Genomic DNA, 12518 nt, shown 5'->3' with positions numbered 1-12518 from the left:
TGAAACAACATCAAAAATATTTTAAAATATAATAATAATAACAACAAAATAAGCAGCTGTGTTTGTATGTGCGATTCTATGTGAAGATCATGAACTATTTGCAGTCATTTTCAAGCATTTTAATTGGCCGAGCTCATTATGTGTTACTAATGGCGACAGGCGGGTAAAACTCAGAGTCCCAGAAGGCCTTGCGCCGCTCGGTGGCGTGTGTGCCCTGCATGCAGGGGAGAGAAATGTAGAGTGTTTGGAGGCGGGGAGTCAGTCGGCTCACTGTGGAGCTGTGTCGGGCAGCAGGAGGAGCCGACGCCGACAGAAAAGAGCGATTCAAAGAAAGACATGACCGCCGCTCGGACGCGCAGAAGGAGGCTTTGAACCGCGGCGGAGGAGACGACCGGACGCCTCGTGCGGAGCTCTGAAGGCGGACTGAGCGGGTGTTGACTCCGCGGACACGGCGAGACCCTCCAGAAAACAGCGAGAGGTGAGGAGGGGGAGCCGTTCGGGGATGGGGGAGACGCTTGAAACTGTGGCGAAAACAGTGAAACGCTCCACAATTGGCTGATTTGAAGTTTAAGGAACAGTTGTGGCTCTGCGGTAACACCACAGCCGACATTTCACCTTTATTCCAGGGGGGGTTCTGCTCAAAGCATGCAACTGTGAGCCGGTCTGCACGGGGGTTTTTAAAGCCCCCCCGATAGGTGTAAGTCGTATCCCATTTGAAATGGGTGAGGTTAGTGTGGCCATACAAAAGACTTGCTGCCTGTTCAGTCACTGGAGGGCTCCGCGTCGTGTTTGTCGCCTTCCGCCTGAAAGCAGCGCAGCGTTCGTCTGTTTGCGGAGCTTTTGTGTCGGAGGCGCCTTCGCAAAACGGAAAGGTGGAAATGTATCGCAGTCCGTGCGAAACCTTGTTATTTGGCAGCGTTACAAAGTAGCCAGCAAGACTGTGCGTGCGTGCGTGCGTGCGTGTGTGTGTATGTGTGTGTGCTTCATGGCTTCTGAGGCAAGGTAACATTTGCATTTGCTCCGGTGTGGAGAGGCAGCAGCAGGCAGCGATGAAGGGCTGAATAAAAAGGTGGTAAAACTGCAGTTAACCCACAAAAAATCAGATCAAAAGAAGCTTAAATTTTACGGCCTTTCCTGATTTTATAGATCCATCATCGTGGCACTCAAAACCATTTCCTATTGGCACGCTATCTTATATTTCCTAGGATTAAACTCTGCACGTCTCCGTCACCTTAAAAAGCTGTTAAAGTCATTTTTTAGGTGAGGTTACCTTCCATTTCCACCCATGTAAACGACCCCTGTAAGTGCAGAATCACTTCTCATTTTGACCCCCCTCTCTCTAACACACACACACACACACACACACACACACACACACACAGTTCAGGACGGATGTGGACTGTTTGGGATTTAAAGCCACATAGGAAGGAAGGGGGGATCAGTGGATAGACTAGAGAAACTGGACGAACCCCTGCCAAGAATGTAGTTGCAGGGCAGGCAGTGATGTGGGTTGCGGAGGATAAAAGTAGCGAACGAGCCGACGTGCCCACCTTTTGTTTCTGCGGGAGTTAACCCTTCCCTGTAGGTCAGAGCTGTGCAGTATAATAAGGAGCAAACTGTTGCTTGTATGGAGATCTGCTCACGTCGGTGGCCGTTTGCCCTCTTTCCTGCTTCACCCTCTCTGCAGGACTGGAAATGACGTCCCTGCACACATCTCCTTGCTTTGATTGTGCACCAGCATGAAGTTGTGTTTGAAAGGTGTTCTAATCCAGCCTTTGCTTCTGTGTCTGTTTTCCAGGGAGAGCGCCAGGCGTAGCATGTTATTGGAGAAACTGACTCCGCACTGGCAGCCTCGTCCATGTTAATGTAATGGAAACGCTCTCTGGTCACCCCCGGTAGCATCTGAAATGCATCAGCGGAAATATATCAGCAACTCCCACGGCTAATTGTATCAAGCGGTGGTGGCTTGAGCTTGCCAGTGGATGCACTCAAGAGGCGGGTGCCCTGCCATGCCCAGCGCCATGCTAAAGCAACACACTCCCAATAACAAGGAGCACTCAGTTCAACCAGAGGGAAAGCTGTGGAAAAAGTTGGTGGAAAATCTATGGTTTGAGCCTCGATTTTGATTTCCTTTTTTTTATTTTGACCTAGATATTCTGTAGCTCAGCTGCTTTTCCTGCCATCTGCGGCGGCTCTGCCTCTTTCTCTACTTTCACTCAAGTTGCATTCACTCTGACTTCTTCTTCACCACAACAACAAGAAGGACGGCCAGACTGCAGCCTGCTTTCTGAGAGGCACATTTTCAGCCGACGAAATGGATGTTCGAATTTACTGCCGGCCTTTGTTGGAGTTGAAAATGTGAGGGGCAGAATGAGGGGACCCCTATGAAGAGGAGGAATAGGTGGAACAGCAGCACTATATCAAAATGGCCCAAACCAGTTTGCTGCAGGGGAAGCGCTTTTATTGCCGGGAGTGGGTCTTCCATAAGATCCAGCATTGCCTCCAGGAGAAAACCAACAACCTCAATGGGGTGACCAGCACTCCCAGTAAGCAGCCCCCGCTGGCGCCCGGCGGGGTCGCGTCCAACCCCGGCACCCTGACGTCAGGATCCGCCAAATCGGGTACCTCCTGGGGGGTGTTGCTGGTCGGGGGGCCGGGAAGCGGTAAAACTGCAGTGTGCACGGAGCTGCTGTGGCCCACGTCGGCCCAGGGGACACACCGGGGTCTGCACCAGCAGAGTCTGGCTTTCCACTTCTGCCGGGCGGACGACTCGGACACGCTGTGCGTCGGCGGGTTCATCCGAGGTCTGGTGGCTCAGATCTGCCGCAGCGGGCTGGTGCCGGGCTACGAGGAGAAGGTGCGTGACCCAGCTGTGCAGAGCACTTTGCAGCCTGGAGAGTGTGAGAGGAACCCCACGGAGGCTTTCAAGAGGTAAGGACGAGCACACACTCGCTCAGATACAGCCCGCGTCCTTTCTCCTGGCTCTGTCGCTGTAGCTGCCAGATGATTTCACAGATTATCACACCGTCAGACGGAGGGGGAACTAATCCATGAAGTTACTGCTGATAAGTACTCGATAAATGAATCCATTATTTAAGGCTGTTATCAAGCAAAACCGCTTCAAAATTGCATCTGAAATGCGAGGATGTGTTGCTTTTTCTCAGTTTTATACCATAATTTTACCTGAATATCTTTCAGTTCTTCTGTTTACTCGAGTGCTTTCGACCATTTTTTTGGTTTATTGACAAATCGATTAAGGGAGAGCGATACTGGACCGATTGATACAAACAGCAGATTGTTGCAGCGCTGCATGAATAGAATTCGTCAGGGGCAAAGCTGCAGGCCGTCGTAGAAAATCATGTTGTCTAACATCTGACAGTCACATTTGATCCCATGACTCCTCTCTGGCAGCTCCAGGTAATGTTTGAAATCTAGGAATCTGCCTTGCCTAGAAATGTAAAATGCAATGCCGGCCCCTCCCCCTGCCTCCCTCTCCACCTCCTGACCCCGATGCACCCCTCCCCCCCTCTTTTTTTTGACTGCTCACACTCATCGCATAGCTCCGCCTCGGCAGCCTCTCCACTTATTTGATGTCATGGTTTTGTTGGTTTTCCCCCCTGGTGTGGCATGCTGGGTGGGACTGTCCCCGCTCGGCTCCCGATTCAAGAAAGGTCAGATATTTTTAAGTGGCAGCCGAGCTCAGGTGGTCAGAGACTCGGGAGGAAAGGAGCTTTGAACTGCGACTGACTCACTGACTGACTGACCCGAGCGACTGCACTGCAGAAAGATGAAGTGCACATGTGGAACTGCAGCACAGTAGGCTTGTGGACTTCCAGCGCCCTGCCCGGGCATGTAACACGATCAAGATGGACTGTTATTGTAGGCAGAGGCTTTAAAGGGAGCTGCGCGTGAGCATGTGTGGATGTGGGTTACTTGCACGGCTTGTCTGCACAGTATAGGTCAGGCAGTGGATGCAGCGCAGGCTGGAATGCAGCACTGAACACACACTCGCGCTCCTTGTCTGGCCATCTGGTGATGCTTATTGCACCATCTCAACATCTCACACACACGGGAGAAAAAGTAGGTCAAACGTTCAGCAAGGTAAATCATTTTTTAAACGCTCACTAGAGTCAACAGCTCAACCCACGCCTTTCCTTGCCTTTTTTTCTGGGACGTGCACGTTCCCAAAGAAGCGAGCGCTGCTCTTGTCATCTGCTCGTAATCACGCAGCCTCGACCGACGGCTCTGACTTCAGTTTGACCCCTCGGATAAAAGGCAGGTTCTCGTCGGGACATAAACGGAGCCTGAACCCCGGCGGGGCCGGACTTCTCACTTCGCCTCTGCTCTGTGTCACGCTGGATGTGGAGGGCCTTTTTTTCGGGCAGTCACATTCGCTCAGTCTCACCTCGTGAAGCAAATATCGTGCAGCACTTTAAACCTCGGGCCCTAAATTTGTGGCCAGCGAAGAAACGCCGCTTACCGTCGCGCCTGTTTTGTTTGCGAGCCAAATAAGCACTTCAGTGAATGCCTTATCGCCATCTCAGGTGTAAAAGTGTCCCAGGCAGCGTTGTACACAAATAATCTGAGCGGCTCCCCTGCTGTTCTAGATGCTATCTGGTTTAGGGAAGCCAAGATTGTCTGTATCTGGCAGTGATGTTAAAAAAGCGATGAATGGAAGGTGCAAACTTTATTATCCGTCCAACATCGTGACCACTAATTTACATCAGGGATGAAAATCACAGAGGGGTGCATACCTGGTTTGATTGAACAGGTTCAGGCTTGTGCTTTACGCCCAGGTCTCATTCAGTTAAGGGTCCTGTTGAACACAGATTTTAAAGGTGACCACCCCCCACCCCCCCACCAGCTGTGATTTTAAACCTCAGCCAGCGAGTGAATGTAAGAGGCCCCGTCGAATTCTTCAGCCCAGTCAAAGACAAACAGGCCTGTTTGTTGATAGTAATCACCAGTCTTGTGTTAATACACTGGAACTGGTTCAGACACGGGTTTGACGTTCACTCTGTGCAACCTGATCACTGCTGCTCCCGTCTGCACGTCTGCAGCCACAGACGAGCTGATTTCCACAGATTGTATATGTGTATTGATAGTGGTAGTAGTAGTGATAGTAGTAGTAGTAGTAGTAGTAGTAGTAGTAGTAGCAGCATTCCAGTGGTGGAAGAAGTATTAAGATCCGTCACTTATGTAAAAGCGGAAATACTATAATGTAAAAATACTCAATAAAAACATAAGCAAAGTTCCTTCATTCAAAATTTTACTTGAGTAAAAACCAGTGGTGGAAAGTAACTAGTACAATTTTGACATACTTGTACTTTACTTGAGTATTTACATACAAAATCAACCCCAGACAAAGTCAACATGTGCAGTAGATGAGTTATTGTCGGGTTTTAAACTCCTCTTCATGTCATTAAACGAGGACGCGACCTTGTGTTCTCACTGGCAGCTTTGGCCCCTGAAGGTACCTGAAAACTATAAATATTGTTAATGTACTGAGGTACTCACTCGTAGTAGTAGTAGTAGTAGTAGTAGTAGTAGTAGTAGCAGAAATACTCTGAAGCCTCAGAAATCAGCTCGTTGATATTTGTTCAGCTTAAATCAGGATGAAAAACCATCGTAACAGGTTATAACAGCATGAAGCAGATGTGTTTGTTTGAGTTCTGTCCCGGTTGGGCTTTTCTACTTAAGAACGACCATCACACATCAAAACTAAGAGTATATTAGTTCAATTAAGTCCATAATAAATAATACTGTTGTCAAATATGAGACACATCATATAAAAATGCTTCCAAACATTTTACATGTTGCGTGTATTTCTACACATATCTGAAGACATAATATTGAGATATTTGCCTTGAACGTTAAGCCTGTATGATTGGAGTAAACCATCCTTAGTAATAGTGTTATATTGATTTCAGCGAGCCTCAGTAGAATCTGTTTTTATTTTGTGTGTTATGAAACATAATGGGATGCATTAGCCGGGCAGATGCCTGCCAGCAAAGGTCACGAGTCCAGTCCTCCAGATAAAAGGCAGCTTCACCTTTCAGTTGGGCCTTTCTTCTGCTTCCAGACTACCAGAACAACCTCGGGTCTCGTTCAGACAATACACTTGATATTTGTGGCACATCAGCCGCCCGGGCGGCTCAGATTCATTTCCATTAGTGCTATCTGGAGGCTCTGACACTTGGGTTGTAGTGTATCATCAAGGGTTTTGTTTGCAGCCAAAGCACATTCCTCTGTCTCATCGGGCTCTCGTCTTAGCTTTATCAAAGGCCGCTGCTGTGTTTTGACTGCACTTTGAATGAATCTGTGAGTTTTAAACAACCAGCCGTCCAACATGCGTCACTTTCTCCCTTCTGGACAAAAGAGCTGGCTTCAAACCGGCCGTGTGGGTCAAAGCAACGCTGACGCCGATGGGACAAAGCTGCCTTTTAGCTTAGGTGTGACCTTATGTGGATCTGTAGCCGGGCCGCTCTCCACCGAGCACGAGTTAGACTTGAATCGGAGCTGGACGGGTCTGTATTTCTTCGTAAAGGGCACACACTTCAGAAATGATGAATGGCCACGGCTTGAATTTGTGAACAAGACTTGAAGTTTCTTGGCAGTGTTTTATTCCCTCAGCGGGTCGGCGGAAAAAAAATGATGCTGCGGATCTTTTTCTACACGACGGTTGAAAATGTTGATTTTCTGGCAGCCACTTCAAACCTTGCTTTGTGAAACGCTGCCTGTTGCTTTGTTCCAAATAACTGCTCAGATAAGCCGTGACATTAATCAAAACAGAGCGTGATTGGATCGACGCCGGTGGCCTCTGGTGAACATGCATATTGTTGGGCTGTTTTAAGTTGTCATTTCACAAGACAGCATGGCATTACCGGCTCACAGCAAACTTTTTTTAGTACATTGTGACAAGTGAATTCTAGTTATTGGCTCTTGGAAACGTAGGAAATTGTGAGGTGCAGAGCTAGAGATATAAATAAATGTGAAGATGTTTGTAAGGATGTCTTGACATCTTGTGATCTAACGGTTACTTAGCTGACCCTCAGATAATATGTCTGTAGCCTCTTTGTCTCATTTTGAACACAGTTCAGCTTGTGGCACATTTCAGTAAAACCAACCAAGACATTTTTTATGAAGTCTGCGAGGGAGCGTTGTGGGTTTTTTTCTCTTTGTGTTGACTTTTTGACTGTTGCACATTGGGCGGCCCTGCTTATTGGGGTTAAAGGACGCTAAATGAAAGCGGCCCCGTGCCTTTCATGTGGTGCACGGCTGTGGAAAACTCGCTGCAGATTAGGGCCACGTTTTAGGAACCCAAAAAAAAAAAAGAAAAGGCTCCCAGTGTGACGCATCAAGTCGAGTTGAGCAGATGAGGAGAAACAGCAGCACTGGTGCGGCTGCAATGATGACTCAGCAATCTGAGGCCGGCCTCTGTCTCCACACCACCACCGGCGGGTGTGTGTGTGTGTGTGTGTGTGTGTGTGTGTGTGTGTGTGTGTGTGTGTGCGTGTGTGCGCGCGCCTACGTGCTTGTGTGGGCACACATAACTCATTCATATTATTGTCGTCCCACTCACTAAATGAAGCTCATGTAAGATGGTGCTCAAGCTTGTATAATAGCTGGTAGAGAGTTGAGTTGAAGCGAGTTTAGACTCATTCGTGACGGCAAAGGAGGCCTGGAACTTTCCAAATGTTAGTCAAATTAGTCTGAAGAATATCAGGAAATGATGAAAAATACCCGTCATGTGCTCCTAGAACTCAAAGCTAAGTCTTTAAATTTCTTTTCTGCTGTCCAAAACTGGAAAATATTCGATTTACGAACAAAAGCAGAAGAAAGCAGCAAACTCAAACTTTTGAATCAGTAAATAATAAATTACTTAAAAGGCAAAAGCACATCAGTAACATTAAATATTCATTCCTCAATCAGCAACAGTTTAAAGCTCTGAAAACATCCTCAGCTGTTATTTAATTCCTTAAAATCCAGCTAATCTGCTTCACAGAGACTGAAGGTGTAGTTTGACCACATCTGATTGACAAGCAAACATCCCCACAACCGCCATCACTTTGATTCAAATGTTTCTAAACTCTGATTGGTGGGCGTAAAAATGTGACATCACCTTTTTTCCCCGCTGAGTCCGCCCACTTGAAACCGGCGAGGAAAGCGAGAGAAATGCAGAAATGTCTGCTGTGGAAGATCCAAACTGTTCTGACTTTGGCAGAATCCTCCGCTGGATCCCAGCGCTCGCAGTCAGAAGCCCAGCGAGAAAATATGTTTCCCGGGCTTTGGGTCAAATTTCAAAGATTGTTTTCTGGTGATCGACCAGCACGCGCTCGTCCATCTCACCCGCGCCAGGCAGCCCGCGCTGCTGCCTTTTGTTGCAGTGGAGTCGAGGTGAAGCCGTCTACCTGTCGGCTCGCACCGGACGCCATGTTGTGTTTGTGTTCACGTGCTTCTGCACATGTGGACGGACAGTTGTGCACAGAGCGATTTTTGGAGGCAAACTGTGGCAGGAGTGTCAGCGGGGGGTGGGGGTGGGGGGGAGGGGGGGGTGAAGAGGATGAAATTTCAGATTCCTTTGACAGTATTGGATGGCTGGCCAGGAATGCACACCTCGTCTGGGCTGGGACGAGCTGGGGGATTTGGAATAGTTATCTGAGGTATGCCTGCTGGCCAGAAAAAACGTGTGCAGGATGTTTACACTTTTGCAAATCATTAAAAGGCTGCATTATAGGGCCGAGAAGTCCGTCTGATTCACAGGGAGGCTGGATTTTCGAAGGGTTTTCATCAGATTTTTGTCTGTTTTTTGAGTAGATTATTAATAGATTATTAAAATTGCAGTCAAGAGAGAATCACGCAGTCTGGTGTAATTAAAGGGTGGAGAATGGGCGTCACAGATGCGGCCCTCGCCGTCACACAAACAGTGTGATCAGTGTGTGTGTGTGTGTGTGTGTGTGTGTGTGTGTGTGTGTGTGTGTGTGTGTGTGTGTGACCAGTCCCATGACAGCGTTTAGAATCCAAAGCATCATAAGACTTGGACACACAGATCATCAGATATCAGCTTAGGTTTGTCTTTCTAAGGACAGAAAGGGCTGATTATGGAGGCTCGTTTTCTAAAGAGCCGTCTGTGTTTGTGGGTGTGCGTCACGCGCCCTCACCACGCCATCTCCACGACTTTGTTTCTCAGACAGCTGGAGGCATTTGTCTGCTTGGGATCCAGCACAGAATTGATCTTACAAATCCATTAAGCTGAGATCACATCGCCGCTTCGTCCAGCATTTTAGAGAACTCAGGAACAAGCACTTTTTAAATACTTACGCTCAGAGGGGGCTGGATTTGCTGATGTGCTGCTTTTATTTGAGTTCACCTGTTTGGAAAACACCTGCTTTGACATCACGGACTGAGGTGTGGCCTGACGTGGGGCTGTATCTTTTTATTTGATGACACTGACTCGTGGTTGGGTATGAAAGGGGCATCCTGTCTTTCACAGATTAATGACATCCTGATAATGATGCTGCGAATGTAAAAGCAGGTAACGTTTGTCATCTTCACCATCTTAGTTTATGTGCTAGCATGCTAACATGTGTTAGCTCTAAAGCACAGCAGAGCCTGTTAGGAATGTCATTGGTTTTGCAGGTATTTAGTCTTAATCTGCACCATTTTTGACCTGATGATGGCGCTAGATGAACAGTGAGGGGTCACCAAAGTTATTAGGATTAACCAAAGTAGTGGATGACCGACTGAGGGATTGACAGGCTGACACTGGTTGACATTGAGGCTAAAAACAGAGGAGATGAAACTGCAGCCGGCTCTAATTATCAACCAACAACTCAGTGATGGATGAAATGTGGGCAGAGTGGCGTCATGTCAGGAGAGATGTTGTGCACTTAATAAAAAAAGAAAACATCGCCGTGGTTTGAAGATCTTTGGTGTCACGATGCAGTTGTTTGAGCTTAATAAGGATTTTTTATAACGTCGCCCAAATCTCCTCTGACTTCTTTTGAACAAATGATAATAATGGCTATTTCTGTGTTTTTGAAAAATAACTAATTTACTGCTGCAAGGTTGACATCCTCAGAGGGGTTATCTGTCTAATGAAAGGCTCTCAGCACAAATTAATGTAAATACGTCTGTCTGCAGCTTACATAACTGCAGTTCTGCTCCACTGTAACCGCTGTGCATCAACCCCTTGATTTGTTAAAAGCTTTAAAAACAAGCTTTATTCATCACATCCCCATTAAGCAAAAACTGTTGTGAAACCTTAGATTCGGGGTTTATATCCAGTCAGTTAAACCTGGAGTGAGATGATAACAGATTGGGGAGGAAACGGGAGCATATGGCCGATGGAAGGGGAAGAATGCAGTTAAAGTGTCTGAGCCTGGCGCTCTTATTGTCCTCATCAGCGTGATTACTTTGAACAGGATGATTGCAGTAACGTTATGCATAATGCAAGAATCGCAGAAGAAAGTGCGAGAGTAGAATCTGCAAGCTAGTTGTCTCTTTCACTTTGGATGAGGCGGCGCATGAGTCAGCTGTTGTCGTTCAGCTCTGTGGCACTAAGCTCTCCTGACTTAGCAAAGACGCTGAGCAGGCCTCCTCCAAATTGACTCGAAACTAAATAAAGAGACGGGGGTTCTTCTAATGAAAAGGCCTCTCTGGTCTTCTACTGATCATGGTGGAAAGCTTTGTCAGTTTCGCTCTGTGCGGTGATCCGTCTGAAGCCGAGAGCTCGACTCGCCGGCCGGCCTTTCCTCCGTTAATAGAGCAGGCGTGGACGTTATATTTCACCCTCTGCTTTCTCGAGCTTCTGCTGCACCCTGGTCAGTGTTTATGTGCGTGAGTGCTGGTGTTTGGGTATGTGGCATGGATTTCAGGCTCTGCGCCCGCTCTATAAAATGAGCTGTGTAAATTTGCGAGGCGTTGGCTCGGCGCCCGGCGCTGCCCTGTCGGCACAGACATCTTCACTAAACGTCACGCTGAAAGCTTCACTTTGCACATTGTGGCAGCAGCGATGGCCGCCTCAGTCGCACACACAACGTGACAGATGGCGAGTGCATTAGATGCATTTCACATCCCCCTTCTTCTCCTTGTTTCGAGTCTTAAATAGCAATTGGCATCAACGGGGACATATGTTGAGGACTTGAGCGAGAACCAAAATAGTTAGTAGAAAAGTCCAGCGCCGTGGTGTGTGGGCTGAATTAGTTTTCATTTCTGGCTCAGGTAGGCTGCAGGTCTGTCTGGCAAACTAAATCAGCTTTTCCTGAGCTTAGTTTCTCTCCAGTGTCCCGTGGAGTTCTCTTTGTCTGCAGTCCTCGTCTTTTGACTCTCTGACAGGCCCAAAGTAGCTGAATTGTGAGAGAAGAATGACTCTTTGTTTTGCCCACTTGCTGTCACCGTGGATTTGATTGTCTCGGTGGGCAGCGCGGCCTCCGACACAGCCATTCACACACACTCGCACACAGTCGCCCCTGTGGATGGACATTCCTTTTGGCGAGTTTCCCAGATGGCGCTGCAGGTTCTCCGTGGGCTGCGGCCGTCAGAAGGAGTGATTGACTGTGTTTCTGAAAGGCTGACAACAAAACGTGAAGGTTGGAGGCCGTTTGCACTCATTTCTGTCCCGTTGAGGATTCAGACTGCTTGCAAAAAGTTTCAAATACGAAGTTTAAGTTTGTAGAAGCTTTGCAAAAACACGTTGAACTGCTGCTTGTCCACCCGAAGATTTCATCTCGGACAACAACAGTCAGCAACATTTTAATTCCAGCCTGTGAAAAATGAAAATGTGTCTCTTTTCTTAATAAAGACTTCACGTTTTTGTGCTTTTGGACTGTTTTATTAAACAAAACAAGCAAATTGAAGATCTTGCCTTGAGCTATGGGAACTTCTGATTAGACTATAGACAAAATCAGTCAATAGAAAACACAATAGATGGTGACCATGTTTGGAAAATGTGCTTCAAATAGTTGAGTGGTGGTTTCATTTTGCAGTGCTGCTGTTGGTGTGATGTGGAAGGCGTCTCTTACAGTAGTGAGTGTGATCTCAGAAGACCTGAAACTCGGCTGCGCCCTTGAAAAATAGACATGTAACACGCGTGTAAATCAGTCATATAAAGCGCAAACTTTCACGTTCATATTGCACATTGTTGCAGTGGCTCAAAGGTTTTGCAACTCATAAATGGCATTAAATGTTATCAAACCTGTCTGATATTGCAGCACTTCACTTCACTAGTCAAACAGGAAACCTGCATCAGTGCGTCTCTGCAGTCTTGAAGTGGAACGCCATTATGAAAATGTCCTCTTCTAAATATCCCAGTACTTCAGACTGGAGGCACAGGAACCTTCACCCCGGCCGTCTCCACTCACGTGTGTTTAAGGATAATGAACTTGGGCTAAAGTGGAAGATGCTTTAAAGGGAGCAGCTTCGGAGCCACAGGCTTAGTGACAGACTGTTGAGCATCCCGAGGAAGTCTCATTAAAACAGTATTTTAGTGTTTTATGACAAAGCTTACAGCCGATGTC

General features: G+C 47.4%; 1 protein-coding gene across 2 annotated transcripts in view; it reads left to right on the top strand.

Moving 5' to 3' along the window:
* The first annotated feature begins 242 nt into the window (after nucleotides 1-242).
* The window catches only part of ankrd50 (ankyrin repeat domain 50), a 34296-nt gene continuing 22020 nt past the window's right edge, over nucleotides 243-12518 (top strand). For both annotated transcript variants that reach the window (XM_076738552.1, XM_076738549.1), the window contains exons 1-2: nucleotides 243-478; nucleotides 1799-2931. In XM_076738552.1, the coding sequence (XP_076594667.1) occupies nucleotides 2426-2931 (506 nt within the window). In that variant the 5' untranslated portion in view covers nucleotides 243-478; nucleotides 1799-2425. The remainder of the gene's footprint in view (nucleotides 479-1798; nucleotides 2932-12518) is intronic.

Source organism: Chaetodon auriga, chromosome 9 (genome assembly GCF_051107435.1).
Source record: "Chaetodon auriga isolate fChaAug3 chromosome 9, fChaAug3.hap1, whole genome shotgun sequence".
In the NCBI taxonomy this organism is placed as follows: domain Eukaryota; kingdom Metazoa; phylum Chordata; class Actinopteri; order Chaetodontiformes; family Chaetodontidae; genus Chaetodon; species Chaetodon auriga.
Note: the sequence above shows the minus strand (reverse complement) of the source record. Positions and strands in the feature narration are given on the sequence as shown.